We start from the raw sequence: 27,157 nt of genomic DNA, 5'->3' as shown, positions 1-27,157 counted from the left end.
ACATCAGCTGAGAGTTTGAAAAGCTATTGATTGCTCAGCCTAAAAGAATGTGTGTACCAATGAACACTGGGCAGGCTACGTAAAATACCACTATGCTTACAGAAAAACAGTCAATGGTAAAAACAATTTTTGTCAGCCCAACTTATCCACCCGAAAAAAAAATTGTTTGGCTCTACTCAGCATCCATCCCCTCCCCTTAGGTCGAGAGCAGCTGACTCTCCTGTGGGAAAGCCGTCCTCCGAGGCCAGTCCACGTCCTCAAGATGAGACTGAACCTCCTGCTGCTCCCAGCCAGGGTCCGGACCCATGAAGCCAGGGGTCACACCTGGCTCCCTGCTGCGGTTCCACGGGGCCTGGGGAATGGCCACAGGGCGCCAGGCGCAGGTGTGAGCTCTGTGGCCTGAGCCAGATACCGGCTGTGGGGCCAGGGAGGGCTCAGGGCCCAGGGTTCACTCACAGGCTATTCAGAGGAGAGAAACCCGTGTTCACACAGAAGTGCCATCTGCTCAGCAGGCGGCGGCTGGGCCTGCTTCTCGGCAGCACCTTCCCCCAACCGCCTGCCCAGGAGGGCCCTCCCCTCCCCCACCCCACCCCACCCCGCCCCCCCCCCCCCCCCGCTCTCTCCAGGGCACAGTCAGCTCAGCTCCGTGGCCGTCGTGCCTACAGATGCTTGTGCTGAACAGCACCCGACACGACACAGTGCCACACTTTCCTAGCAGATGAAGGGTCTGAGGTTCCAGGGAGTTAAACGGCACGCCCAGCGCTGCCCAGCCAGCTAGTGGCTGAGCTGGAGTCAGAGATACATGACCTCCAATTGGCAAGTACTTATGGAACAAGAGTCCATAAAATCCTTGCCTGCCCTCTGTCTTTTTCTCCAAAAGGGCGACTTTTCCTCTATTTACTAGAATAAAATCAGACGAAAGTCCTGAATTTTTTTAAAAAGTCACCCTGGAATCCAGAATCAGTTTCAGCAGCGTCAGGTCTAATATGTTCTGACATGTGGCAGAACCGAAGGCAGAAATAGGCCTCAAACACGAGGGAGCATGAATCCCTCCCTGCGCTTGGTGAAAACAGAACAAGACAACCGAAAGGGCACGCGTGGGCCTCGCAGTCAAGTGCAGTTCAAGTCCAGAGAGCCCCCTCCACAGGGAAGGGCCGGGTGTCCGGCGTTGCCACATGCCGGGAGCTGCCCCACGTTAATGTGTTCGGCACATACACTGATCACGTACCTTCACTACCGAGGTGATGTTACAATGGATGAGGCTCTGGAATAAACAACCATAACCACAAATCAGCTGAGACATTCTCTTGACATGCAGTCGGTGCTAACGAAACATCAAGTGGCCCTAACCAGTTTGGCTCAGTGGATAGAGCAGGGGTCCTCAAACTTTTTAAACAGGGGGCCAGTTCACTGTCCCTCAGACCGTTGGAGGGCCAGACTATAGTTTAAAAAAAAACTATGAACAAATTCCTATGCACACTGCACATATCTTATTTTGAAGTAAAAAAAACAAAACGGGAACAAATACAATATTTGTATTTGCATGTGGCCCGCGGGCCGTAGTTTGAGGACCCCTGGGATAGAGCGTCGGCTTGTGGACTGAAGTGTCCCAGGTTTGATTCCGGTCAAGGGCATGTACCTTGGTTGTGGGCACATCCCCAGTAGGGGGCGTGCAAGAGGCAGCTGATGGATGTTTCTCTCTCACCTATGTTTCTAACTCTCTATCCCTCTCCCCTCCTCTCTGTGAAAAATCAATAAAATATATTTTTTTTAAAAAAGAAACATCAAGTGGGCGGAGGCAGGCGTCTGAGCTGTTCCCCCGCTCGCCCAGCCGGCACATCGGCTCCCCCTGGAAGTTCAGGACGCCTGCGCCAGGACCGGGAAACGGCTGCCGTCCGTATGTGCTTCCGTGGAGTGTGATATTGAACGAAGTCAATTACTAAGAGTTTCCTCAAAAGATTTAAAGAGGAATGTGGACACAGCTTTTCCAAGGGAGCGGTTGCTTCCCAGCTGGAGGAAGGGGGCAGCGTGCGTGGGCCTGGGGACAACGGCAGCGAGAAGAGAAAGGCCAGATAAAGACACTAGTAGAGTCTCCCGAGACAGACAGAGAGGGAGAGAGGGGTAGACACAGAAACGGGCACAAGTACAGACATGAATAGAGAAAGAAGCAAGAATGGCATCTGCTTAATGGAGAGGCGGGTGTGGCAAGGCTGTGCAGCTACGTCCCAGCAGTGGGCACTCCACCCCGCTCCTCTCGGACTCACGTGGGAGCATGGGAACACCTGCACAGTCGGGGACTGGGAGCACGACAGCCTGGCTATGACCCCATGACCTCAGAGGTCAGAGCCTGGGAAGACGTAACAAGGAGTACCATTCAGGGCTGCTAAATGCACCAAATGCACGCATGGCCAGCAATGGCGGCCATGGGTCTGAGCCACGCTTGCTGAACTTACAATAAATACCTCAACCGCAGAGTTTGTATCACTGACTTCCCTCACGCTGAACTCTGAACAAAGTTTATTACCTGGGAAGACAAAGAAAACCAAAGAGCTTCTCCCACTTGCATCCACAGCCATAAAATTTTCAGGCAGGGTGACCCCTTACGAAGCACAGCACAGAGCCCCCAAGACCAGGGCAGCAGCCGGCAAGCAGGTGCTGATGTGCGGAGGCGGGGAGCGGTGACCCTTACCTTAGAAATGGCCATGAGCAGGGATGCCTTGCTGTGGACCAAGTACAGGGATGAGAAGAAAGGGAACCCTCCAGACACCCTCCTGGGACACAGAATTCTGTCCAGACACCCTCCCCGGCCCTGCTGAGAGGACGGCGCCACAGAAAGCACAGCTGTACCTGGATTTCGTCCGGTGTGTCAAGGAAATGGCGCGGCAGAAGGCTGGGGATCATTCCAACATTGTTGACTGCCGGGGGAGGCAAAACAAGATGTCAGAAGAGCCAGTGGCAAATGTTTATTGAAAACCTTAAAAACAGTTACACTCAACCCAGAAATTCTTCTCTTGCAAAGTGTTTTTAAGAAAATACCTTCATGCCTGGCCGGCGTGACTCCGTGGTTGAGTGGCCACCTATGAACCTGGAGACCAGGGTTTGATTCCCGGTCAGGGCACGTGCCCAGGTTGTGGGCTTGATCCCCAGTAGGGGGCGTGCAGAAGGCAGCCAATCAATGATTCTCTCTCATCATGGATGTTTCTCTCTCTCTCTCTCTCTCTCTCTCCCTCTCCTTTCCTCTTTGAAATCAATAAAAATATTTTTTTAAAAGAAGAAAATACCTTCAACAAGATTGATACCCGAGGTCGTTCATTGCGACATGATTTGATAACTGAACAGATCTGAGGGAAGAGATCGTGGGCCAGGGATCGGAAGCACATGGAGGGAACGGGGTGCGGCCTGGCTGGAGCGCAGTCAGTCACTCACAACCGCGGCTGCTCAGCTGACGGCAGGGAAAGCGTGTGTGATGAACGGCTTTTAAAAATGCACAACGCACAGACGGGACAGGTGGTGATGGAAAGAACAAAATTTAAAACAAGTAAATATGTAAATAAATATGTGTAAACACGTAAGATCCATGTAGACATATGAGAGAGAATATGTATCTGGAAGGATATGCACCAAAATGCTCTCTTGGGGCATCAGGATTTTAAGAAATTCATAATTCTCTTATATGCTTCTCTACTCTTTCCAGTTTTTCTGCAATGATATGTTTTTCATTGTTATTAGTAAAAAGAATTAGTAATTATTTTTTTAAATTCAGCAGGAACTTTAGAAATCAAACCTTCTTTCTATGCACAATACAGACATTGTACTGTGTACGTAGTGATGAAATAGCGTGTTTATAATCATCACAGAAAAAACATCGTCTTGTGTCCTGAATAAGGTGGTCAGTTCGCAAGTACGCGCACTGCGCTGCCATTTCATGGGTCAATCACAGCCAAGCGTGTTGGGTAACTGGTCCTTCGGCGAGTGTTCCTGAGACTCCCCCTTCCCGCCAAGGGTCAGTGTCAGTCGGTGAGAGAACATCCATCCTCTCTGACATTAGGGAAGGCGGTCGGGGAGGTCTGATACATTCTAAAGCTACATATACATCTGTTAGTCAGGTAACGCCTCTTGAAGAACTGAACTTTAATATTCGTTAATGCTACAGCTTAAAACACAGTTATGGGTTAAGCTCAAGCCACCGTGGGATAATCAAGGGTCACCGAGGTGGTTATTGCACTGACGTATTACAACACGCTTTGAGCATTGCCATTTGCTTACCTAAAATTCCAATGTCTAAGCCTTTGAGTTCTTCTTTAATATCCTCATAGATGTCGTCCTTGGTGAAGTCTGCTTGTATGATCCTCACACTCCTCCCTGTAGTGCGCTCTGCATTTGAGACAATGTTCTTCTTCAGTGATCACGAGTCCAAATCCCCTCTTGCCCGTGGAGTTCCCCTGCGCTCCCACGCAGCCTGAGCGACATTTATGAGCACAAGCCCACCACCCCATTAGAGACAAGAAGTAGCCCAGATAAAGCTGGCATGTGCTAGAGGGGTGAGTCTGAGCGTTACCACAATAACAAGTACACGCATTAGATTGAACACAGTGATTCTCAAAGTGGGGTCCCCAGAACACAGCATCAACACCACCAGCAACTGGTTAGAAATACAAAACCTCAGGCTCCACCCGGGACCTAGAGAACCAGGCACCACTGGGAGGCCAGGGGTCTTCTGCACCGCGCCCCAGCTGACTCTGGTGCTCGCTCTGTGGAGAGGCCTGGCCTAAGGGCTGCAGGCACAGTGTGATGCCCCCTGTGCCGCGCCGGGTCCCTCCAGAGACACAGCCACCCTCTGCATTTGCCCAACACGTTAGCATCCGCCAAGCCTTTACCTGACCATCTCCTATTTTAATCCTCTCTCCAACCGTGCCACGTAGGTGCTGTCCCCATTTTCCCGAGGAGAAGCCAGCTGAGACGCTAGTGCCTTGCCCGAGGCACCCGCACTGCCCCCCGCCAGGCCCTGCCACTCTCCCACGTGAACTAGCCTCGTGCGGTGAACTTGCCTGTGCAGGAGCTCAGCCAGATGTGGAAGCAGCACAGATGCCACCAGCTGCCCCTCTCAGCGCTGGAGCCAGACCCAATATTTCTGGGGCAAGTGATGTTGAGGCATAGTTTGGGGGTGGGGTGCTCTCAGACTGAAGACACTGCTTGCTCTTTAAGAGGCCGATGAAAATCACACTTTAACATTGCAGGAGGAGCACTGAAGAATGCCCGAATCCTGGCCAGAGTTACCTCTGATACCCAGACGCAGAATTCATCGGCCCAAGGGCACTGAGCCTCCCCGTCCCCTCCTGATGCCCCAGGGACACAGACTGTCCCCCAGGCGGCCTGCCGTGGTTTCCCGAGTCTTTATCATTAAAGGCCTATTCCTTTGAGCTAAGGAGTGTATTAATTACTAAATTAATAATTAATCATTAAAATGCAAATCCCGAAAAGGGATACTGCGATGGTCATTAGCGAAGGACACTTCAGAGGGGTCATGATAATAACACGCTGTCCTGTGAGTGCGGCCTCCCAGCGTTGTGCAGTGCAGTCTTCACAGCCGCACAGCAGCCCTGCACCAAGGCTTTTTTTTTAAATCTGAGTGTCACCACGAAGCGTCGCCCCTCCCCTTCCTGCACAGAGCAGAGCACAGACCCATGGGGAGTGGCAGAAGCCACCAGGAAGCTGGGCCTCTGGATGGGGAGGTCTGATTCTAGAGATGAGGACGCAGGGCCAGAGAAGAGAGAAGACCTACTGGTGCTGCTCTGATCCTGCCTCGCCCGCCAGAGACTCAGCGGTGAACGAAACGCCCCCTTCACAGCCTGCACTTAGCTTTGCAAACTGAGCTCCTGCAGAAGGGCCCGCGCCCCAGGCTCCAGGGAGCAGGGGGGATGCTGGCGGTGCCTCTGCAGGCAGGACCAGAGCAGACCTGGCCAGAGGGCTCACAGACACTTCCCTCATTCCCTGGGGTCGCTCACCAATCTCCACGGCAATAGCCTGTAGTTTTTCCAGCGTCCGGCTGATCAGCACAACGTTGAGGCCTCGTCTTGCTAGCTGGGAGGGGAAAACCAAGAGAGAGGAGACAGTCAGCAGACAGGAAGGCCTGACTGAGAGGTGAACTGGGGCATCACCCTCTGGGTCCCAAGGCGAGGTGCTTGCTTTTTCTGGGTTTAAATGTGCAGACATTTCTGGGTTCTGAGCAAAACAGCCGCCCTGGGCCAGGCTAAACATGACATAATCCTGCGTGTGTTTATGACGTGCGAGGAACTGGTCCACGTTCCCTTTTGTACAGACCACAGCCTGACGTCCTCTCATCAGGACCGCCTGGGCATGGACTGGTGCTGGAAATCAGGATTTGGAAGGAGCTATACTATCCGAATATATAAAAAGCCAGGGGCCGTCACAACCAAAACAACCGGATGGATGACCGAACAGCAGGCTGCGTGGGGCGACCAGGCCGGCAGGGGGGGCAGTGAGGGACGAACACATGACTGAACAGCAGGCTGCGTGGGGCGACCAGGCCAGCACAGGGAGCAGAGGGCAGTTGAGAGCAACCAGGCTGGCACAGGGGGCGGGGGGTCAGTTGAGGGCAACCAGGCTGGCAGGGGAGGAGGCATTTGGGGGCAACCAGGCTGGCAGGGGAGGAGGCATTTGGGGGCAACCAGGCCAGCAGGGGAGGAGGCATTTGGGGGCAACCAGGCTGGCAGGGGAGGAGGCATTTGGGGGCAACCAGGCTGGCAGGGGAGGAGGCATTTGGGGGCAACCAGGCCAGCAGGGGGGGCAGATAGGGGTGATCAGGCAGGCAGGCAGGTGAGCGGTTAGGAGCCAGCGGTCCTGGATTTTGAGAGGGATGTCCAAGGGGTCCCGGATTGGAGAGGGTGCAGGCTGGGCTGAAGGTATCTCCACCACCCCCCCCCCCCCCCCGCCACCATACATAAATTTCATGCACCGGGCCTCTAGTACTTTACATAACAGGCCCCAGGCAGCACTGCTCCATAAAGACCCGATTCCTGCAGCACCTTCTGAGCTGCTTCCTGCTCACAAGGACGCTCTCCTTGTGGTTCACTCTGCACAGACATGCTCATGCCTGAGCCCTGTCGCCTGCCCTCTGGCTCCCAACTGGAGGGTACGTGCCTGCTTCCCTGAGACCCGCAAGGAAGTCTCTTCGGGATAGATACTGCCTGACTCCTGGGGGCCGAGGGACACAGGACGGGAATGGCATGCATTAACGCGGGCTTCACACCGAACAATGCTACACGTGAGCAAAATTAGAGCTTTGCCTGAGGACAGAAGGAAAACCAATGATCTTGCAAACAGGCTGATGACATTTGAGTTAGTGACAAAGGACCCAGTTCATTAAAATCTTTCTCTATGGTTTTAATTAAATGCCTTATACTGTTACTTTTTAAATTGTGGCAAATTATACTGAAAGGAATTCTAGGGACAAAATAGGCCGATTTTGGGAATGCAGAGTGTCCATGGGGGAGGCATGCATATGTGAAGGATGAGCAATTAAAGCAATTAGAAGGTAGATCAAAAGCAGCCCTGACCTGAGCAGTTTGGAGATGCCAAAATGCTTATCTTACTTGTACAACGGACAGAAAAATGCCACAGGAGGAGGGAAGAAGACATACATTCACGGAGGATATAGAAAAGTCACAGGATAATGGAACGAAGGAAACATATTTTCACAGAGAACAGAGGAATGTTATAAGACAAGGGGAGAGGAAGAGGGGGCGCCACTGGGCTTTGGCCTTTGAAACTGACACTGTGTAACAAAGTAACCAATGAGGAAAGCATGGGGGCCCTAAATTAATGAAAGGTCCAATCAGAGAGGGTCAGGTTCAAACAAAGGACTGCCACATATATAAGCCGGAGAAAAGGGACACGAGGAGGGATTTCTTTTTCCATTTGAGAGAGAGAGGGAGAGAGAGAGAGAGAGAGAGAGAGAGAGAGAGCAGGCTTTCCCATTTGGGGGCCCCTCCCTAAGGGGGTCCCCTTTGGGACACCTCTGCCCAGATGGAGTTTGTATATGCTTCCAATAAACTTCTACATTTTTATTAAAGAAATGTGTTAGTCCATGAATTTACTCTTCATCTTCATCAGACAAGAAGCCACAAGAAGTCTGTACCCCGAAACCCATGTTTCAATACACAACAGAGAATGTTCGATGTTGACAAATGTATGGGATGTTTCATGAACTTGCATGTCACCCTTGTGCAGGCCCAGGTGCATCTTCTCTATATCATTCCGGTTTTAGGACATATGTGGTCAAAGCGAGCACTATGCCAGCATTGCAATGAGGAATTACATGTTATAGGAAACATAAGAAGCCGAATTAAAGACTGTACTATAGGGTCTACAATAACCAATAATTCGATCTTCAAGCCACTGGTCTCAGAATCACCCAGGAAGATGTCAAAAAACACCAATTCCTACCAAAGCCATCCAAATAAAAATCTCTGGGGTGGAAGCCTCAGCGTTTACATATTTTTCTGCTTTGATTTATTAAATTATACTATTGAATACACCAGTGCATTCTCGTTGTAGAAGGCGTCCCTGAGGCCACCACAGTGCCATTTCCTCACCCACCATAGGCTCTCCCTGCCTGGAGTTTGGCGTTGATCCTTCCTAACTTTATCTCAGCATCTACACGCACATATAAGAACATACAGAAGTAAATGTGTGGGTTATGGGTTTTCTTTCTTTGCACACTTTACAAATGGCATTGTAAGTGCTACCTTTTTAACGTGATGCTGTGTCTCATCCCTGAGCATTGACCCATGTCCACATCAGTTCATGCTGAGCCACTTGACTCTTTTTATTGCTTCCAGGTGCTTATAGCTCATATGGGTGAGCATTTAAGTTGTTGTCAAGTTTTCTTATTACCAATACTGCCACAAAAAAAACCTTTCTATATAGCTCCTTGTATATACAAGTTAATCAATTCCTAGAGTAGATAGACAAGTGGAATTGTTGTGTTAAAGGGTATATGCTTTTTAAATTTTAACAGTATTGCCCAAATGTCCTCCCTTCAAACTGTGCCATCAAAAATACAATTATAGCTATTTCTCCACTCTCTGGCCAATAGTTTATATTAACAAACTTTTCAAAATTGTCTAATTTAATGGTCAAGAAATGATATCCTTTTATTGTTTTAATTTTTCCAATTAACAGTGGGGCTGAGTATCTTTTTGTATGTTTATGTGTGAAATACCAGTATATACCCTTTGACCATCCTTCTACTGGGTTTTTGTCATCCTATCTAATAAAAGACAAAAAGGGTAATTAACCATACCTCTGCTATGCTTCCCATTGGCTAATCAGTGAGATATGCAAATTAACTGCCAACAAAGATGGCAGCCGGCAGCCAGGCAGCTGAAGCGAGCAGGAGGCTTGCTTGCTCCAGTGATGGAGGAAGCCAAGGTCCCCCGCCTGCCGCCGCCCGGCTCTGAGCCCAAAAGCAACAATGTTTCAATTATAGAAGCTAAACAAACCCCAGATACCTGCTTTCAGCCAGCCGTGGCCTCAGAGCTGGGAGCGCCAGTGACGGCAATAATGTTTCAATTATAGAAGGTAAATAAATCCCAGAATTAAAAAAAAGAAAAGAAGGAGAGGCTCGGAGCTTCAGTCGCCGGCCAGCCTGAAAACGGCCTTCAGCCCCTCACCCAGACTGGACAGGCACCCCAGTGAGGACCCCCACCCTGAAGGGGGTGTGACCAGCTGCAAACAGCCATCAACCCCTCACCCAGGCTGGCCAGGCACCCCAGTGGGACCCCCACCGTGATCCGGGGCACCCTTCAAGGCAAACCAGCCAGCCCCCACCCTTGCACCAGGCCTCTACCTTATATAATAAAAGGGTAATATGCAAACTGACCCTAACAGCAGAAGGACTGGGAATGACTGATCACTATGACACACACTGACCACCAGGGGCCAGACGCTCAATGCAGAAGCTGCCCTCTGGTGGTCAGTGCACTCCCACATGGGGGAGCTCTGCTCAGCCACAAGCCAGCCTGATGGCTGCCAGTACAGCGGTGGTGGTGGTAGCCTCTCCTGCCTCCTCAGCAGCGCTAAGGATGTCCGACTGCAGCTTACGTCTGCTCCCCACTGGCAAGTGGACATCCCCCAAGGGCTGCTGGGCTGCCAGAGGGCTGTCTGATTGCCAGCTTAGGCCCAATCCCCCGGAGAGCAGGCCTAAGCCAGCAGGTGGTCATCCCCCGAGGGGTCCCAGACTGCAAGAGGGCACAGGCTGGGCTGAGGGACCCGCCCCCCCCTCCCCCCCCGCGTGCACAAATTTTTGTGCACTGGGCCTCTAGTTTTCTTATAAATTCGTAGGAGGTTTTTTATATATTCTGGGTAATAATTATTTGCCTACTGTATATGTAGCAGTGTTTCTCCTTTGTTTATGGTGTCTTGGCATACATGATAGGTTATTTTAATGTTATCAAGTTTGTGACTTGATAGGTTTAATTTTTTTCTTATGATTTTCTCTAACTCCAAGGATATAAGTATATTTTCCTACAACCCTTAGTAGTTTCTTCGGTTATTGTCATTTATTTTTGAAAAAGGTGTGAGGTTGAAATCATCTTGCATTATATTTTTCAAAATGGGTGGCTAATTGTCTCAACGACATTTTTCTATTTGTCCTTGCTTTCCTGATTTGAATGCCAACTTAGTCATATGCAAAATTTTCATAAGTACATGGGTCTGTTTCTGATCGATTTGTTCTGTTTTCACTGACCTGCTTGTTATTTAAATGACATGGCCACTTCTGATTTAATCATAATCTTACAATAAAGCTTTGGTATCTGATGTCTGATAGAGGAAGTCCCTACCCTGTATTATTCTCTTTCAAAATGTTATTTTTTAATTTTCTTAGTGTGATTTTACAGATAAAGTTGTATATATTTTAAAGTATTATGTTAAAATTAGAGACATTTAGGTGGAAGTTACATATTGGCTGTAATCAGATGTCTCATCCATAAATATGGTATCCATTTATTCAGATTTCATACATTCTTCAAAACACTTTTAAAGTTTCTTCATGTAAATCTTGGACATTTCTTGTTAATTTGCATTAGTTAGGATAACATTAGCTGCTGTAACAAATAACACCAAATTTCAGTGGCTTAGCACCAAGAAGTTTGTGTATTTTTTTTTTTTTTGTCTTATGTAACAGACTCTATTCCGGGGCAGACCTCCATCTTTATGAAAGTGAGTGTGGTAGACGTGTCTTCTCCCACCATTTGCTCTTTATTAAGCTAATTATGCCAATTCTAAGTTTTACAATACCCATGCCACAGCTTAATTTTCTTGTGTACAAATGTTTATTTTACAACTGCCTCTAGCCTTTGTAGTTTGTTTTGTAGATAAGGTTACCCCTAACCTTATCACATTAACAAGGCCATAATGCACACATTGTGATTAAAAAAATTTAATTTTGCTGTTAAATCATTAAGGAACACATCATCCCAAAATTTGATACAGGCAAAACATTAATGCTTGGGTTGTTTATTAACACCACCCTCGAACGTTTTCCAATAGCTGCCTGACCTGGTCTGACGCTGGGGCAGGTAACCACTGCCCTGGAACAAGGCCAGGGACAGAGGCGTCTGCGGGCTCAGAGGCTGGCCGAGAGGCTGACCCAGGGGTGGCGCGATCACCGCCCCGTGGAAAGGGAGCCCGGCTGGTACCTATCTTGCCCATGTGATTTCACATTCCTTTCCCGACTGACTACATACAGCCCCGCTTATCAAATGCTCTCCAAGGAGCTCCTCTGTCTCCCTGCTGTATGCTTCCTAGCTACGTTAAATAAAAGTCCAACAAGTTTTCACAGGTATCCTTGTGCTTTTAAAATATTAGCGATCCTTTGAGTTATTTGGCTGAGTGAACACAATGATTGCACTGTAATCGTAATATCTGCAGGATTTCAGAAGTGTCCGTACGCTATGCTCCATTAAAGACAAGAACACCCAAGAGGAGTAATTAAAACCGGCTGCATGCTATCTTCCAGAAACACACCCAAAACGTACGGTAGAAACTGAAATGAGAAAAACATTGCCTATATGTATGGAACACCAACCAAAAGAAAAAGGGCACGGCTTTGTCAATATCAATCACAACAGGCATTAAAGCACATGAGTATTACTAGAAATACAGATTAGTCCGTTCATCAGGAAGATACAGCAGTTCGAACCCTGGATGACCCATAAAACAGGGTTACAAAGGCCTGCACAGGCAGCTGAGAAACACACCATCAGAATTGGCCAACAATTTTCAACTTCTTTTAAAGGTTTTCATTTTTAATTGTATTAGAAATCTGAAATTTAAAGGAACTCTTACCAGTTGCTACGTCATGGATGGAACTGGAGAGCATTATGCTAAGTGAAATAAGCCAGTCAATGAAGGAAAAATACCACATGATCTCACTCATTCATGGATAATAGAGACTATTATAAACTTTTGAACAATAATAGATACAGAGGCAGAGCTGCCTCAAACAGATTGTCAAACTGCAGCGGGAAGGCCGGGGAGGGTTGGGGGGCAGGAGGTAGGGGGGTAAGAGATCAACTAAAGGACTTGTATGCATGCATATAAGCATAACCAGTGGACATAAGACATTGGGGGATAGGGGAGGCTAGGAGACTATCTAGGGCGGGGGGATAAAATGGACACATATGTAATACCCTTTGTAATACTTTAAGCAATAAATTTAAAAAAATGGGAAAAAAATAAAAAAAAATAAAAAAAAAGAAATGTGAAATTTAAAAATCAATAGAACAAAAAATTAAAAAATTAGTAGACAAGCTGAAGAATAAAATTAATGAAATCCTTTTGTAGACAGGAAAGCAAAGAGCCAAAGAAATAGATATTATGAGGAGGAAAAAAGCTAATAGGGGATGAAAAATAGGAGTTCCAGAAATAATATTACCCGACATCTGAATAATTAGAGTTCCCGAAAGAAGAGAGAAAATGGAGGAGGAATGTGAACTTCCTGGGAGGGGCGGCTCTGCTGTGTCCCCCACCACCCAGCCTCTCGGTATTTCTACTCATTTTCAGATATAGCTGCTGCCCCTTCCCAGTGATTTTGTGAACTAGATGGTAACCGTTGATAAATGTGTTTCGTGCTAAAGTTTTCTCAACATGGTAAGAGAATGTTTTCAAAAAAAAAAAAGTATGTGCCAACACATTTGAAACCTTAGGTGTCATAAATGTATTTCTTGAAAAATATAAGTCCAAGACTTATTCAAGAAAAATTAAAAACCCAATAGTCATATAGTCACTAAAAATAATAGCAATAATCAATATGATGTATTCATATAAATAAGAAGTGATGCTGATAATGATGTAAGTAAATCGTTTATAAATTGTCCCACAAAGAAAACTCCGGCCACAGGTGGTTTTACAGATAAACTCTATCAAACATTCAAATAAAAAAACCAATAATTCCAAAAAGATAAAAGAGATAACATTTCCCTATTCGGTTCATGAGGCTGCTATCACCTCAACGCAGAAACTTTGGAAACTGGCTGGAGGCAACGTTACCGAACAACGTTGCCTCTGCCTAAGTTCTGCTCCTGGGCACGTTCTCGAGGAGCCCTTTGGAGACACGGACAATGCGTTCGTGGAAGCAAAGCAGAGATGGCAGAAAAGATCGTCAACAGAGGTAAGGGTAGCTAAACCGGGACATATTTACATAATGGAATACTACATAATTATGAAAATGAGTGAACCGTGTTCTACACACATCAGCCTGGATGAATTTCAAAGGCATGCTACTGATCCATCAAAAGCAAGTTGCAGAAGACATCTGAATCAGTTTGCATGGAAATCAAAACAAGTGGTGCAACCAACACATTGTTAGGGTCACGTGCATATGTAATAGAACGCTCTAAGTAAGGACATTTTAACACAATGATCATGATCTGTGCTTACATGAGTGGGGGTGAGGGAGGGACACAAAGGCATGTTGTGACTATGGAATGTCTCAAGGATGAGAGTGATGTTCTATTTCATTTTTTAAATACATTATTATTGATTTCAGAGGGGAAGGGAGAGGAAGAGAGAGATGGAAACATCAATGATGAGAATCATTGATAGGCTACCTCCTGCACACCCCCTACTGGGGATTGAGCCTGCAACCTGGGCATGTGCCCTTGACCAGAATTGAACCTGGGACCCTTCAGTCCACAGGCCAATGCTCTAACCATTAAGTCAAACTGGCTAGGGCTGGTGTTCTATTTCTTAAGCTGGGTGATAAGGGACACAGTACTCATTTTATTATCTTTTGTAATCACGCCTATGCATCACACACACACACACACACACACACACACACACATCATGGCATAGTACAATGAACCTAGGGTACTCAAAACCTGAAACAAAATTAATGGGTTGAAGACAAGCCACCCAGGAACAAAGCAATGAATCCAGGGGAACGTAAAAATAATTAAAAGCTACTGTTTACATTTAAGGCAAGATGAGAGAGAACGAGCTGAGAGTGCAGCGGGAATAATTTAGACTCGAGCCATGTAAACGTTCGGAAGAAGAAATTCCTTCCTGAGACGGCGTAAGGCTCCACCATATGTGCCAAGTAAGTGTGTGCTGACGGCCAAGAGCAGGGCGGCAGCGGTTTTTCCTGGCTGGTCTGAAGCAGCGCCAGGAAGTGAATTTCCTCCAAGGCCCAGCTCTGTGCGTTCCCTTGGCTTCCAGGAGAGCTGCCTTGAGAAGAAGTCTGACTGCCCTTGTCTGCCACCCTGGGGCTGGAGCGGTGCCGGCATCCATGCCAGCCCAGATGTTGGGGGAGGCACTAGAGCTGCCCAGATGTGGAGGCGTAAAACCGGACAGTCTTAGTCATGCGTTTTGCTTCTAGCATTCTCTGGGCATTAACAGCCAAGAGTACAGGTGTACTTACATACATCAGAGTGACAAAAAGGAAAATGTACAATATTTTAAGTTATATTAAATGCATACTTTACATCAATAATAAAATGTATAGTAATGTGGAATGGAGTAAAATTGGTTCTGCCATGTAGAGAACAATTTGGCAATGGTACCCAATATTGCAGTGCACATACCCATGAGCCAGCTATCGTACCGACAGGGATGTATATGTGAGTGTGTACATGTTCAAAGGTGGATCTTAAACATTATTTGTAAAAACGAAAATGAAGAACCTCAGCGTCCATCCCTAAGAAGCTGATGGACGAGACGAGGCACACCCTGGGATGAAGAGGCGCAAGGTCATTAACAAGGACGCAGGTGTCTGCATGGCTTTGCCGAGGCCAGAGCTCCGCCCTGGATTAGTAAAGGGATGAAGCAAAGCTGAGAGCGGGTTGTGTAAAGCAGGACTCCATTAGCGCGGACATGAGCAAGAGCTAAACGTGCAGGTGTGCACGCGGGCGGGGACCGCTAGGGGGCGCTAGCACCTGCCGTGTCTTCACGGGCAGTGGCGAGTGACGCCTGGCCTTTCTTGCCGGGCTTGGCCACAGGGCTCTCAGGACACAGGCATGCTCACGGCCCCGCTCCAGCTTTGAAGACCAGAGCACAGGCCACAAGACGAGACAGAAGGAACCTGAGCACAGCCACCTGCTCATCAGGAAAACCAGGACTGTCACTGGGTCTCTCTGTCACCACAGCCAGACCTCGCCATCCGTCAGCGCCCTTACCCACGGAGCAGTATGGCTAGAACTGGGAGGCTGCGGCAACAGTGGCCGCCCCCCAGCCAGGCGGGCATCAGAGGAGCCAAGGAGGGAGCAGGGACTTTCACAGCCCCCCTCCCGCCCCCGCCCCGCCCCAACATCAGCAGAACCTGAACTCCTACCACCACTCGCAGTGCCAAGGCTCCCTCTCCCTCCCTCCCTCCCTTCTCCTGGGAGATAACAGGGAAGGCAGAGAGGGCGGGACTTGCACCATCACCCCCCACCCCTACCCCATGCTAAGGAGGCCCCTTCCCCAAGTGCCACTGGAGGCTTCCTGGGAGCAGTGAGGGGGCACTCTTGCCCCTCCCATCCAGACTGAACTAATGGGGTCACTCCGACCCCAGCCCATAGGAACGAGGCAGCAGCGTGTGCCAATGAAGGCCGATGGGGAGGCCTGGCCTCCCCTCACCCGTGGGCACAAGTCGGCCCCACCCCTGCCACAGCAATACTGGCGTGGCATAGACCTGAAACGGGAGATTTAATGCCACCCAGAGCCTCTACCATAAAATCAGAAATATCCAAAAGTCGATCAAAAGTCACTCATCGCACCAAGAACCAGGAAGATCTCGATCTGAGTGAAGTAAAAATAATCAACGGATGCCAGCATTGAAGTGACACAGATGTTGGAAATACATGACTAGGATTTTAAGGCAGCCATCGTAAAAAGCCTTAATGAGCAAGGATGAACACAATCAAAACCCATGGAAAATACAAAGTTTGAGCAAATAAATAGAAGATATGAGAAAAGAACAAAATGGAAATTTTAGAACTGAAAAAATGGAATAACCAAAATTAAAAATTCGATGAATGGGCTCCATAGCAGAATGGAGGGGACCAAGGAAAGAATTCATGAACTTAAAGGTAAAACAATAGAAATTACCCATCAAAACAACAGAGAAAAATGCACTGGGGGGAAAAAATAAATGACCAGCATCTCAGACACTTATACTAAAGATCTAACATCCATGTCATTGTAATTCCAGAAGAAGAGGGGGGGGGGGGGGCAGAAAAACTATTTGAAGATATACTGAATGAAAATTTTCCAAATTTGTGAAAAGATGTAAACTTACATATTCAAGAGGCTATGTGAGCCTCAAACAAGATAAACCCAAAGAAATTCACACCAAGCAACATCATAACAATGACAGATCCTCCCTTCTCCCAGCTGGTGGGCAGAGTATGACGTAACCTGCAGCCTGGAAACACCTGAGTGCCTAACCATGTCCCTTATATGGACTATACATTGAATCACCCATCAGTACCTGCCAAATACCCTAAGCCCTTGTCCCTAAGTACCGTAGTGTCTAACCATGTACCTTATATGGACCATACATTAAGCCACCAATCAGCGCCTGCTGAGTACCCTACGCCCCCATTCCTTCCCATTCCTCCCCTCAAAAGGAGTGCTCACCTCTGCACGGGTTGCTGCTCTCCCCTTGCGAGACAGCCCAGCAGGTTTTTCCCCCTAATAAAGCCTGTACTCCTGGTTTTCGGCTCCCAATTTGTCTTTCAAACTAAACTTCTGCAGACTAAGAAAAAAATCTTCAAAACAGTGAGAGAGAAAAACAACTCCTTCTTTAAAGGTGGAAAAACAATTTGAATGACATCAGATTCATCAGAGACTCTGAGGCCGGAACTGAGTGGCACCACATTTTTCAGGTGCTGAAAGAAAGGACTACCAACCGTAACTCTTCCAGCGAAAGTGCCCTTCAGGGACAAAGGGGAGGTCAAGGCATTCCCTGAAGAAGGGAAACAAAGAGAATCTGTCACCAGCAGACTTTTCTTAAAAAAGTAGCTAAAGGAAGTTCTCTTAATAGACAGGAACTAACAAAAGAAAGATTCTTGGGCCTGGCCTGCATGGCTCAGTGGTTGAGCATTGACCTATGAACCAAGAATCAATCCCTAGTGTGGAGCACATACCCGGGGTTGCGGGCTCAATCCTCAGTGTGGCGTGTGCAGAAGGCAGCCAATCGATGATTCTCTCTCCTCATTGATGTTCCTATCTCTTTCTCCCTCTTCCCACCTCTCTGAAATATAAACATATATATATAGAAAGACTCTTGGAGCATCAGGGAGGAAGAAAGAAGAATGGAAAAAGTAAAAATATGGTAAGTACAGTACATTTCCTCCTCATTAAAAAAAATAAAAAGGAATTTGTGGTAAAGAAAACAGTTTAAACACCCAAAATAGCAGTGGCTGCCCTTGAGGAGCTTACTCTGTGCAAAGCACCTGCCCCTCCTCATCCCATTTAACCTTTAAAAAGCCCAGTGGGATTGCCATGGCCTCCAGGTTTTGATGTGGAGATTCTGCAGGGAGCATGGAAGGCAGGGTGTGACACGAGATGGCTCACCCTGTTGGGGCTCCCAGCCATCACCGTCCACAGCACCCTGTCGCCCCACTGCTCTCCGTGGAGCAGCAGCTACCAGGGAGCAAAGGGCAGGCTCGCTGGAAGGAGAAAAGCCAGCGTGAAGGGAAGGAGGAAGTCCAGAAAACTGTCTCCCAGCCTTAGCAAAGGACAACAGAGAACACAGGAAGAGGTTACACCAGGAGAAGAGCAAAGCAAGAATCAGTCTAGGACAGAAGCAGAACTCAGAGCTTGAAGGCTCTTGGGAGGTGTGTCTTGGCTGGTGAAGCCTAGAAGCCCAGGAATGTGGCACTGTCCGAAGTCTCAGACAGTGAGTGCCAGAGGGCGGGCTGGCCCCTCAGCGTCCGACGCCCAGGCCACGGCTTTCGGAAACAGTAGAGAAACGAATGCTAAGGGGAGCGTCCCTACGGGTCCCCTCTACAGCAAGAAAAGTATCTGAGTCTCAAGCATCACGGGGACCACGAGCAGGCCAAGTCAGCATGAATCTGAGGAAAGAATCTGGAAAATCATAAAGGACCCACGTTTCTGGGCAATGCCGAGAACTGAGAGGGGAGCCGTGGAAGTTTTGGATGAGGGGTCAGACCAGAAACCTGGTCTAAGGTGGAAATGGTTATATAAAAGGTGATACAGGTTTGATGCAAACAGCGAGAAAAATTGTCCTTCTCGTTTGGGGAATGAAGACACAAGACTTTGGAAAGTGGCTGCTGAACAGTCTCCCCAACCTCAACACTCACCCGCTGAGCCTTGAGCAACCACTGGCCGTCAGAAAGTTGTTACTCACCAGTTAGGATAAGAGTGAAGAGCTGGAGCACAATGTCTGTGCCCAGGAACTTATGGGCAGAGGATACAGGATGGGGAGGGGCCGTCCCAAAAGACCAGCACCGGGAGCTTTTCTAACTGGAATAGTTTAGGTTTGTTCAAGTCCCAACAGTTTCTGTCAAGTGCCTGCCATGCACCTTGCACTGTCCTCTCACACAGGTGGTTTGGCATCTGTCACGATGACGGCCTCGGGGACAAGAAAACACCTGGGTGCTGCACTGCTGTTGGCTGTAGTTTTCACGACGCAAACGCGTTTGATTCTATCTTTAAGGTGTCACTGATTTTCTAACAGTCGTCCTCAGAATTCCTAAGATTCCACTAGTATTTCTTCTTTTGTATTTCACATTGTCCAGTATAATGACACTAGTAAGAAATAAAATACATAGGAATTCCAGGAAAACAATACTTTATTAAGGGAATTTGTAATAACACAGTAATAATAGCATGTAAGACTGCATATGCTATAAAAGTATTTTTAAAGGTACCCATCTGTTCCCTAGGTATCTGTCTATCGATCAATCAATTATGGATCTATCTGCAGAGCAACAAGAAGCCTGGAGAGAAATAGTAAAAGACACTAACATTGCAGCGACTCGGCCCTATCAGATGCTCTCTTTACATAATAGTTGTAATGCCCCTTGATCTTCGTGGAGTTAAAGTCATAGATAATATGTTCTGCCCACACAAATGATGTTTTAAATCAATATATGCCCTAAGCATAACGTAAAGGATACATAAGAGAAAAGTAGTTTATACTTTTTTGAAATTGTGCTTAAGTATATGACGCTTGTGGTACAATTCCACTAGAAAATAACAATGCCCCTATATTTGTAAAACAACTCCTAAGGGGAGATACTGCCACTTTTGAATATCACTGCATTTTTTAAAGGTATCCAGGGAGTGAGATTATGACTTTCAAATTTCCTTTTTTACAGAAAATAGGTCCCTTCATAATGAATGTCTGTTGCTTTCTAATGTGCTCAACACAAGAGGCAGAGAAGGCCAAGGACACAACTCACCTCAAACGAATACGCTTTCCCAATCCCGTCTCCTGCTCCAGTGATCACTGCAAAAAGCAGAAATGGTTTCAAAGGGAAGCTGAACCTTTAAAGTCCTCTATCTAGCTGGCCATGTGTTCTTGCAGGCCACCTCCCTAGGACACTAAATATTCCAAAGCAGCCCTAGCCGGTTTGCTCAGTGGATAGTGTGTCGCCCTGTGGACTGAGGGGTCCCGGGTTCGATTCCAGTCAAGGGCACATGCCCTGGCTGTGGGCTGCAGGAGGCAGCCAGTCAATGATTCTCTCTCATCATTGATGTTTCTCTCTCTCTCCCTCTCTGAAATCAATAAAAATATATATATATTTTTAAATATTCCAAAGCAGCACTCAACTTCCCTCATTAAACATTCACAATGAAACTTTTTTTATTCCTTTTGAGGGATTGGTGAGGCCATGAAAACACACCCCAAAATGAAACAAAGCACCCCAGGCAGGGAACAGTTCCTTCAGACCCCATAAGGGTTTAGACATTTCCAAGCCTTAACGCATGAAGGGCAAGCAGTGCACCTGCTATCTCTCTACCCACATAGCCAGCTGTCACTGTGGGACATTTCAAGGTTCCTCCTAAAAGTCCAGTTCTCCCTCCTTCCCTTCTCCTCCCCCACAGACTAGCGGCAATCAATGCCCATGGAAGGCAGGGAACTTAACAAAGAGGAAAACACAGAAATGCAAGAAGAGGCTGAAATAAAATGAGGGCCCTGAAGAGTCAATGCTCAGTGGCCTGTTGATTCATATAGAACAATCAGATGGGTCTTCTCATCCTTCTATACCCAACACTTGTAGGTGAGAGCAGACCAAGCTGTGCACGCTCCCAGCAGCACCCTGGCAGGGGCACCGGGCTTAGTAACTGCTAATGGCATCATTTGTTTAATTAGGTACCTCTGAGCGAATCCAGGGTGTTACCTGCCCCTCTTACTAGAAGTACCACGCTCAGGGTTATCGTCACCACTTCCCCTCTCTTACGGGGGTATCAGAAATCACCCAGGACGAGGCCGGTACTATAGTTAAGATAATGGCATCAATAAGTGGCTGGCATCTATCGAGAGCTTCCTTTCTGCCAGGCACTGCTTCAAGTGTTATAGATGCAACATCTCAATATTCAAAACAAGCCCTAAAGTAGGGACCATCATTATTCTTAATTCCTAGATCAGAAGCCAAGAGAGAGGACATTCTTAACTTGGTCAAGGTCGTGCTGCTCAGTAATGATGATGGATTTGAACACAGGCTGGCTGACTTTGCGGCCACAAGTCTATTAAGATATACCATTGACATGATTAGCCAACCAACAACAGGGCCCCGAGGAGTTGACCTTTCAGTCTCTAGTAATTGCATCTTCTTCTTGTCTCCCTGCCCCCCATTTGACCTGTATTATCTCCCAATATCTGCCTATGCCCACGGACATTTTACTCCTGCTAATTATAACACTATTCAGGACTGCTTCAAAAGACAGGTTAAGATTATGTTTTTTGAGTGACAAATGCTAAATCTCTAGCCCCATATGAACTTTTTTTGCACCGAGTGTTCTTAGCGGGGCTTTGCCCAGCACTGATGGGCAGCACTTGTAGAGTTCACAGCGCCCTCAGGCATGGGCATTTGCATCTGTAAGAGCAGAGCATGTGGGTCCGGACCCTCAAGGTCGAGCACCCAGCAAGTTCATGGACCCAGCGTGCAGACCCCAAGCGAGGGAGCATTCACACGTACTGCAAATGGAACATGCCCCAGTTCAAAACCCATTTTCCACTCCTAACAATTTCTATATCGTAATTTTTCCGTTTCCATTGCTGAAGTTGTAAGATTGCCACTTTAGCAAATAAGGAGGCGAGATGCCCAGTTACGTTTGATTTCCAGGTAAACAACGAATAGTTTTTAGTATAAATATGTCCCACACAGCATTTGGGGTGTCATATACTACAAAATTACTCCTTGTTTATCTGAAATTCAAATTTAACTGAGAATCCTGTATTTATCTGGCAGCCCTATGAAGCTGCTTACGATTTCTTCTATTTAGCTTGGCATGGTATTTCTAAAGCTGCTTAAATTTTTTTTCTAGGCCATTGGATGTCTTGGTGCCCAACTTGGAAATGTAACGTGAAACCACAGCCTCCTGCTTTCTTTACCGTACACCCAGACAGGGGCTAGATTCCAGCAGTCCCAGGAATAAGTCCCATTAGGAGGCAGCAGTTAACCTGCCTGGGACACACCAGACCCAGATTCTATCTTCAAAAGGTGTCTCCACAGAGATCTTTGTTGCCTGCATTTTGTAATACCCTCGCTTCCCAAAAGGGCTCGGAGAAAAATGTTTTCAATAAAGTGAATTAAAATTATTTGGATTTCAGTCTTTTGAAACACCCTGTAACAAAACGGAGGCTCTCTGGGCTTCTGGAAATGGGGAGAGGAGGATGAGGAGCATCTGCAGCATTTATATCTGAATCATCAGAAACTCCCCAAGGAAGACAGTGCAGCTGGTGGGGTCTGCGGACAAGCATGTGGGTGGCGGGCACAGTCCACTCCAGCTAATCTCCCAGACCCCGTCTGTTTTGCCCAACAATTCTAATTCTACTCATGCTTTCTAGACACCCCGCCCCCCCCAACTTAAAATCACCCAAAGGAAGTCAATCTTTGCTCAAAGGAAAAAGATGCAGAATGCCTTTTGAGACACAAACAATAATAAGCAGGAACAACAAAACCCAAGACTGGAGCGCTTTCTTTACCTGCCCACTGGCCCATTGACTTCAGGAAAGACCTTGGCAGAACTTTCCAGAAGTGCAGGAAAATACATCTGGAGAATCTCGCCCACTTTACCAGGTAGACCAGGCACACCAGCAGCCCTACGGGAATGAAGACGTGCTCCAGGGCCACCCCCATGACGGCACCACAGCTCGGGGCTCCCAGGCCTCGCAGACCCGACCCGCTGGGCCTCCTGGGGCGCAGCTGCTGGGGAGGCGGGTCAGGCACCTACTGGAGTCACCGGGTGAGTTCCGCTGTGCGCGGACCTTTAGATTAGAGTAACTTCTTTACACAATCCTCCGATTCACAGGCTTTGTGATAAAGTATTCTTTCTAATATCTTTAGAGCACTGTTGAGCGTTTGTGACCATGGGGGAGCTGGTGAAGGAGTGAAGGATGTGAAGAAAGATAAAGCGTGGACGAAATGAAAATGGCAGCTCAAGGTTCTCCCCCTGATTTGGAAGCTAAAAAGAATGCAATATCCTGTAAGACGTTTATTCAGCAAATATGTATGACTGCCTCCCAGGTGGCGTAGCAGTCCATGGCATTGGGAACACACAATGGAGAGGAAGCCTGGGCCACTGCCTGGGGGAGCGGAGAGCCTCGGAGGGGAGACAGATGATATGCAGAGAGCTAACATGCTGGCAGGTATCAGAGCCATAACAAGGTGCTTCTGAGTGTCCCGTTAGGGTGACTCGTGATCAAATACCCTAGCCCAGTGGTCGGCAAACTCACTAGTCAACAGAGCCAAATATCAACAGTACGATGATTGAAATTTCTTTTGAGAGCCAAATTTTTTAAACTTAAACTATATAGGTAGGTACATTGTTATTAACTTAATCAGGGTCCTCCTAAGCTGGCCTTTGCTAAAAACGTCCTCAATCTGATTGAGGTACGTTCGCTGAGGTCGACCCCTTCCAACTCTCCCATCCACACTCATCTTGTATACTGGTTTCGTCTATCTCCTTTCTGAAAACCGACTTCTGCGCATGGACCACGAAGTTTCAATCACACTGTGCGTGCGCGCCCGCACATGGTATTTTGTGGAAGAGCCACACTCAAGGGGCCAAAGAGCCGCATGTGGATCGTGAGCCTCGGTTTGCAGACCACTGCCCTAGAGAGAGTGTTCGGGAAGGAATGCGGTAGGGGGGAGGGGGGGGGCGGGTGGTGAGCAGCAGCCAGGGCCTCTGCGGAGGAGTGGGGCTTCCGTCCAGAAGCAGCAGGAAGCCATTGGAGAGGCTGAGGCCGTGAAGTCCCAGCATCTGAATTCTGCGTTCACAAGGTCACTGGATGCTGAAAGATGACCTTCAGCGGCGGAGATAGAGGGTGGGCGTGACGTCTGAGGCAGGGGAGGGAGACTGCAGCAGTCATCCAAGAAGTGCCCCCATGTCACACTTGTCTGTGATATTACCCAACCTCTTGACTGTGGGGACTCTGTATGCTGAGGACTCCCCCAAATGCACAACCCGGGCTAGTCCTCCAGACTTGCATATCCAACTGCCTGCTTGACACCTCCATTTGGATGCCTCATAACCCGTCTAAAACCAGTTTCTGATACTGTCTTCAACTGCCAGGCTTGCCTATCTCAAGAGATGGCAACTCTTATCTTCCAGTTGTTCACGTGAGAAACCTTGGAGATACCTTTGACTTCTCTCTTTCTCTCCCATCGCACAGCCAAGCTGTCTCCTGTTGGACTGGCTCTGTTTTAGATTGTGCTAAACAACATTGCTGTGAATATTGTTGTATTTGTATTTGCCACACATGTGCAAGTTCCTCTCTCTCTCTATTTCTCTCTCTCTCTCTCTCTCTCTCTCTCTCTCTCTCTCTCTCTCTCACACACACACACACACACACACACACACACACACACACTAGCTGGTCACACATATTACATATGTACAAGTTCAATTTTACTTTTATTAGTGTATCAATCAGACCCGCTTAGGAGACACAAACCACATAGCAATGTAAACAGGGACTACACAATATAAAAATTATTCACTACTTATAAGGAATTTGCAACTAAAAGGATATAAAAGAGAACGCGAAAGAACACCCAAGGGCTGAAGCAGAATATCTAAGGAACAAACCAACTTGGGAGGAGGCCTCACTGGGAGAGTGTGGGTGCAGCCACCTGGACGGTGAGGTTCTCTGGTTGCCCTGAGAAGCTGTGCCCAGTGAGGAGGAGGAGGCTGGGTAGCAGAACTGCCGCAATGCTGGCAAAACTTGCAGAAATCACTGGGGCCAGCTCTACTGGGGCTGAACTGGAGGAGAACTAGCATTTATTTTTACACTATTGAGTCATTCGACCTATAAACAGGGCATATCTCTCCTTTTAGTCCTTAATATCTTCAATAAATTTTTATCATTTCTTTTAAAAGTTTTGTACGTATAAAAATTTATATTAAGAAAAATATCAAGAACATACATAAGAGACTAATTTAAAGGACCCCCATCTACAGATATTCTATAATGACATTTCATAATAAAATTTACTATCATTTAATGTCCACTGTTACTTTGTATATACCCACTTTCCCCTCATCCACAGAATGGCAAGGACTCTTTTTTTTAATTGAGGTAACATTGGTTTATAACATTATATAAGTTTCAGAGGTACATTATAATTCAACATCTGTATACACTATAGCATGGTCACCACCAAAGGTCCAGTTTCCACCTGTCACCACACAATTGACCACCTTTACCCATTTTGTTCTCCTCCCGACCCCTTCCCTTCTTGTAACCACCAATCTGTTGTCTGCATCTATGAATTTGTTTGGTTTGTTTTGTTTTGTTTGTTCATTCCTTTACTTAGCATCATACCATAATGGAGGGAGTGGCAGGTGCATTAACATTACTAAAAGATTCATCAAAATGTTGTTTCTGGCATTAAAGAACAGCCTGCATCCTAAAATACAGAAGTTCATTGCAACCCTTTAAATGACAATTTCCGACTTGAAAAAATTTAAGATCTTTTCTCTACCAGCTATGGAGGATCTCTTAGATATTGCTCTCAGACAGTGGTTCTCAACCTTCCTAATGCCGCGACCCTTTAATACAGTTCCTCATGTTGTGGTGACCCCCAACCATAAAATTATTTTCGTTGCTACTTCATAACTGTAATTTTGCTACTGTTATAGATCGCAATGTAAATATCTGATATGCAGGATGTATTTTCATTGTTACAAATTGAACATAAATTAAAGCATAGTGGTTAATCACAAAAACAATATGTAATTATATATGTGTTTTCTGATGGTCTTAGGCAACCCCTGTGAAAGGGTCGTTCAACCCCCAAAGTGGTCGCGACCCACAGGTTGAGAACCACTGCTCTAAGAGAAACTGAGGTAATCTAATGCTTGAAGCTTCTTAACTTGAAGGAGCTATGAAGAAAAGGAGAGATTCTTTATAACTTTAAATATATCATAAATATATTTTTATACACACACACACACACACACACACACACACACTAGAGGCCCAGTGCACGAATTTGTGCACGGTTGGGGTCTCTCGGGGTGACCTACAGGGATCAGGCCCCAGTGTGCACCCCAGGCTCGCAGCCCCAGCTCATGCTCCCAGACTTGCAGCCCTGTAGCCCTGCTTGGCACCTCACCGTGGCCTGGTGCTGCCCCCTCATCTGCTCCACCATCCCGCCTGTGGGGCAATCGATGGGGGCCGGGACCCCTGCCCAGCTCCCTCAGCACCTGGGAGCCAGGTGGCAGGCCCACCACCTGCCGTTGGTCACCATCTGTGGGGCGATCGGGTCCCTGGTCGCACCCACCTTAACCTGGCGCCTCCCACTCACCTGCTCCACCATCCTGCTGCAGTCCCGCTGTTATCGGGGTCCATCAGAGCCAGCAGCACCTTCACTGCCACCACTGCCAGCACCGCACGTCGCTGACGCCCACCATGTTCCGCACCACCCCCTGGTGGTCAGTGCATGCCATAGCAAGTGAACAACCAACAGCCTGAGGGGACAATTTGCATATTAGGCTTTTATTATATAGGATAACAGTATGTTATATTGAGAGATGGAATCTAAAAGACCCACAAATAAAGAGCATGACCTTCTGAGCCTGAGCTCTTCCTGATATGAAGGCCTAGTAAAGGCAATCACTCTGGGAAGTGACTCCAATGAGCAGGAGTTGGGTTGGCACTGGGAGACTGAACAGGGACAAGATGGGAAGACACAGATGTGTGCCTAAGCTGGTTACTGCTGTGGGTGACTGAGGTTTCGTCCTGCTAGGAAGCCTCTGAGAAACTGTTGAATGCAGCTCAGACCCTTCTGTGCCGGGGTCCAGCCCCAGCGGGCCAGGGGTTCCCAAAGGTGTGGACAGAGTCGGCGAAGAATGAAGGACACAGAGACAGCTTTCAGATGATCAGCATAGCTCTCTTTAGTCTCCGTGGATCTTCCTGTGCCTGGCTGAGGCCACAGAGAAAGATCCAGAG

The 27,157-nt window shown here is 47.5% G+C and overlaps 1 protein-coding gene across 1 annotated transcript in view; it reads right to left on the bottom strand.

The window, feature by feature from the left end:
* Nucleotides 1-22,841, bottom strand: part of LOC308528431 (17-beta-hydroxysteroid dehydrogenase type 3-like) — a gene marked incomplete at both ends in the record, with an annotated part of 42,101 nt that extends 19,260 nt beyond the window's left edge. The window contains 6 exons of the mRNA XM_081104032.1: nucleotides 1,229-1,264; nucleotides 2,848-2,915; nucleotides 4,267-4,374; nucleotides 6,006-6,081; nucleotides 19,938-19,984; nucleotides 22,688-22,841. Of these exons, the coding sequence (XP_080960158.1) occupies nucleotides 1,229-1,264; nucleotides 2,848-2,915; nucleotides 4,267-4,374; nucleotides 6,006-6,081; nucleotides 19,938-19,984; nucleotides 22,688-22,841 (489 nt within the window). The remainder of the gene's footprint in view (nucleotides 1-1,228; nucleotides 1,265-2,847; nucleotides 2,916-4,266; nucleotides 4,375-6,005; nucleotides 6,082-19,937; nucleotides 19,985-22,687) is intronic.
* Between the last annotated feature and the right edge of the window lie 4,316 nt (nucleotides 22,842-27,157).

This window comes from Myotis nattereri (assembly GCF_964212035.1).
Source record: "Myotis nattereri genome assembly, chromosome: 12".
Lineage (NCBI taxonomy): Eukaryota > Metazoa > Chordata > Mammalia > Chiroptera > Vespertilionidae > Myotis > Myotis nattereri.
The sequence above is the reverse complement of the archived record's forward strand: the minus strand, read 5'-3'. Positions and strand labels throughout refer to the sequence as shown.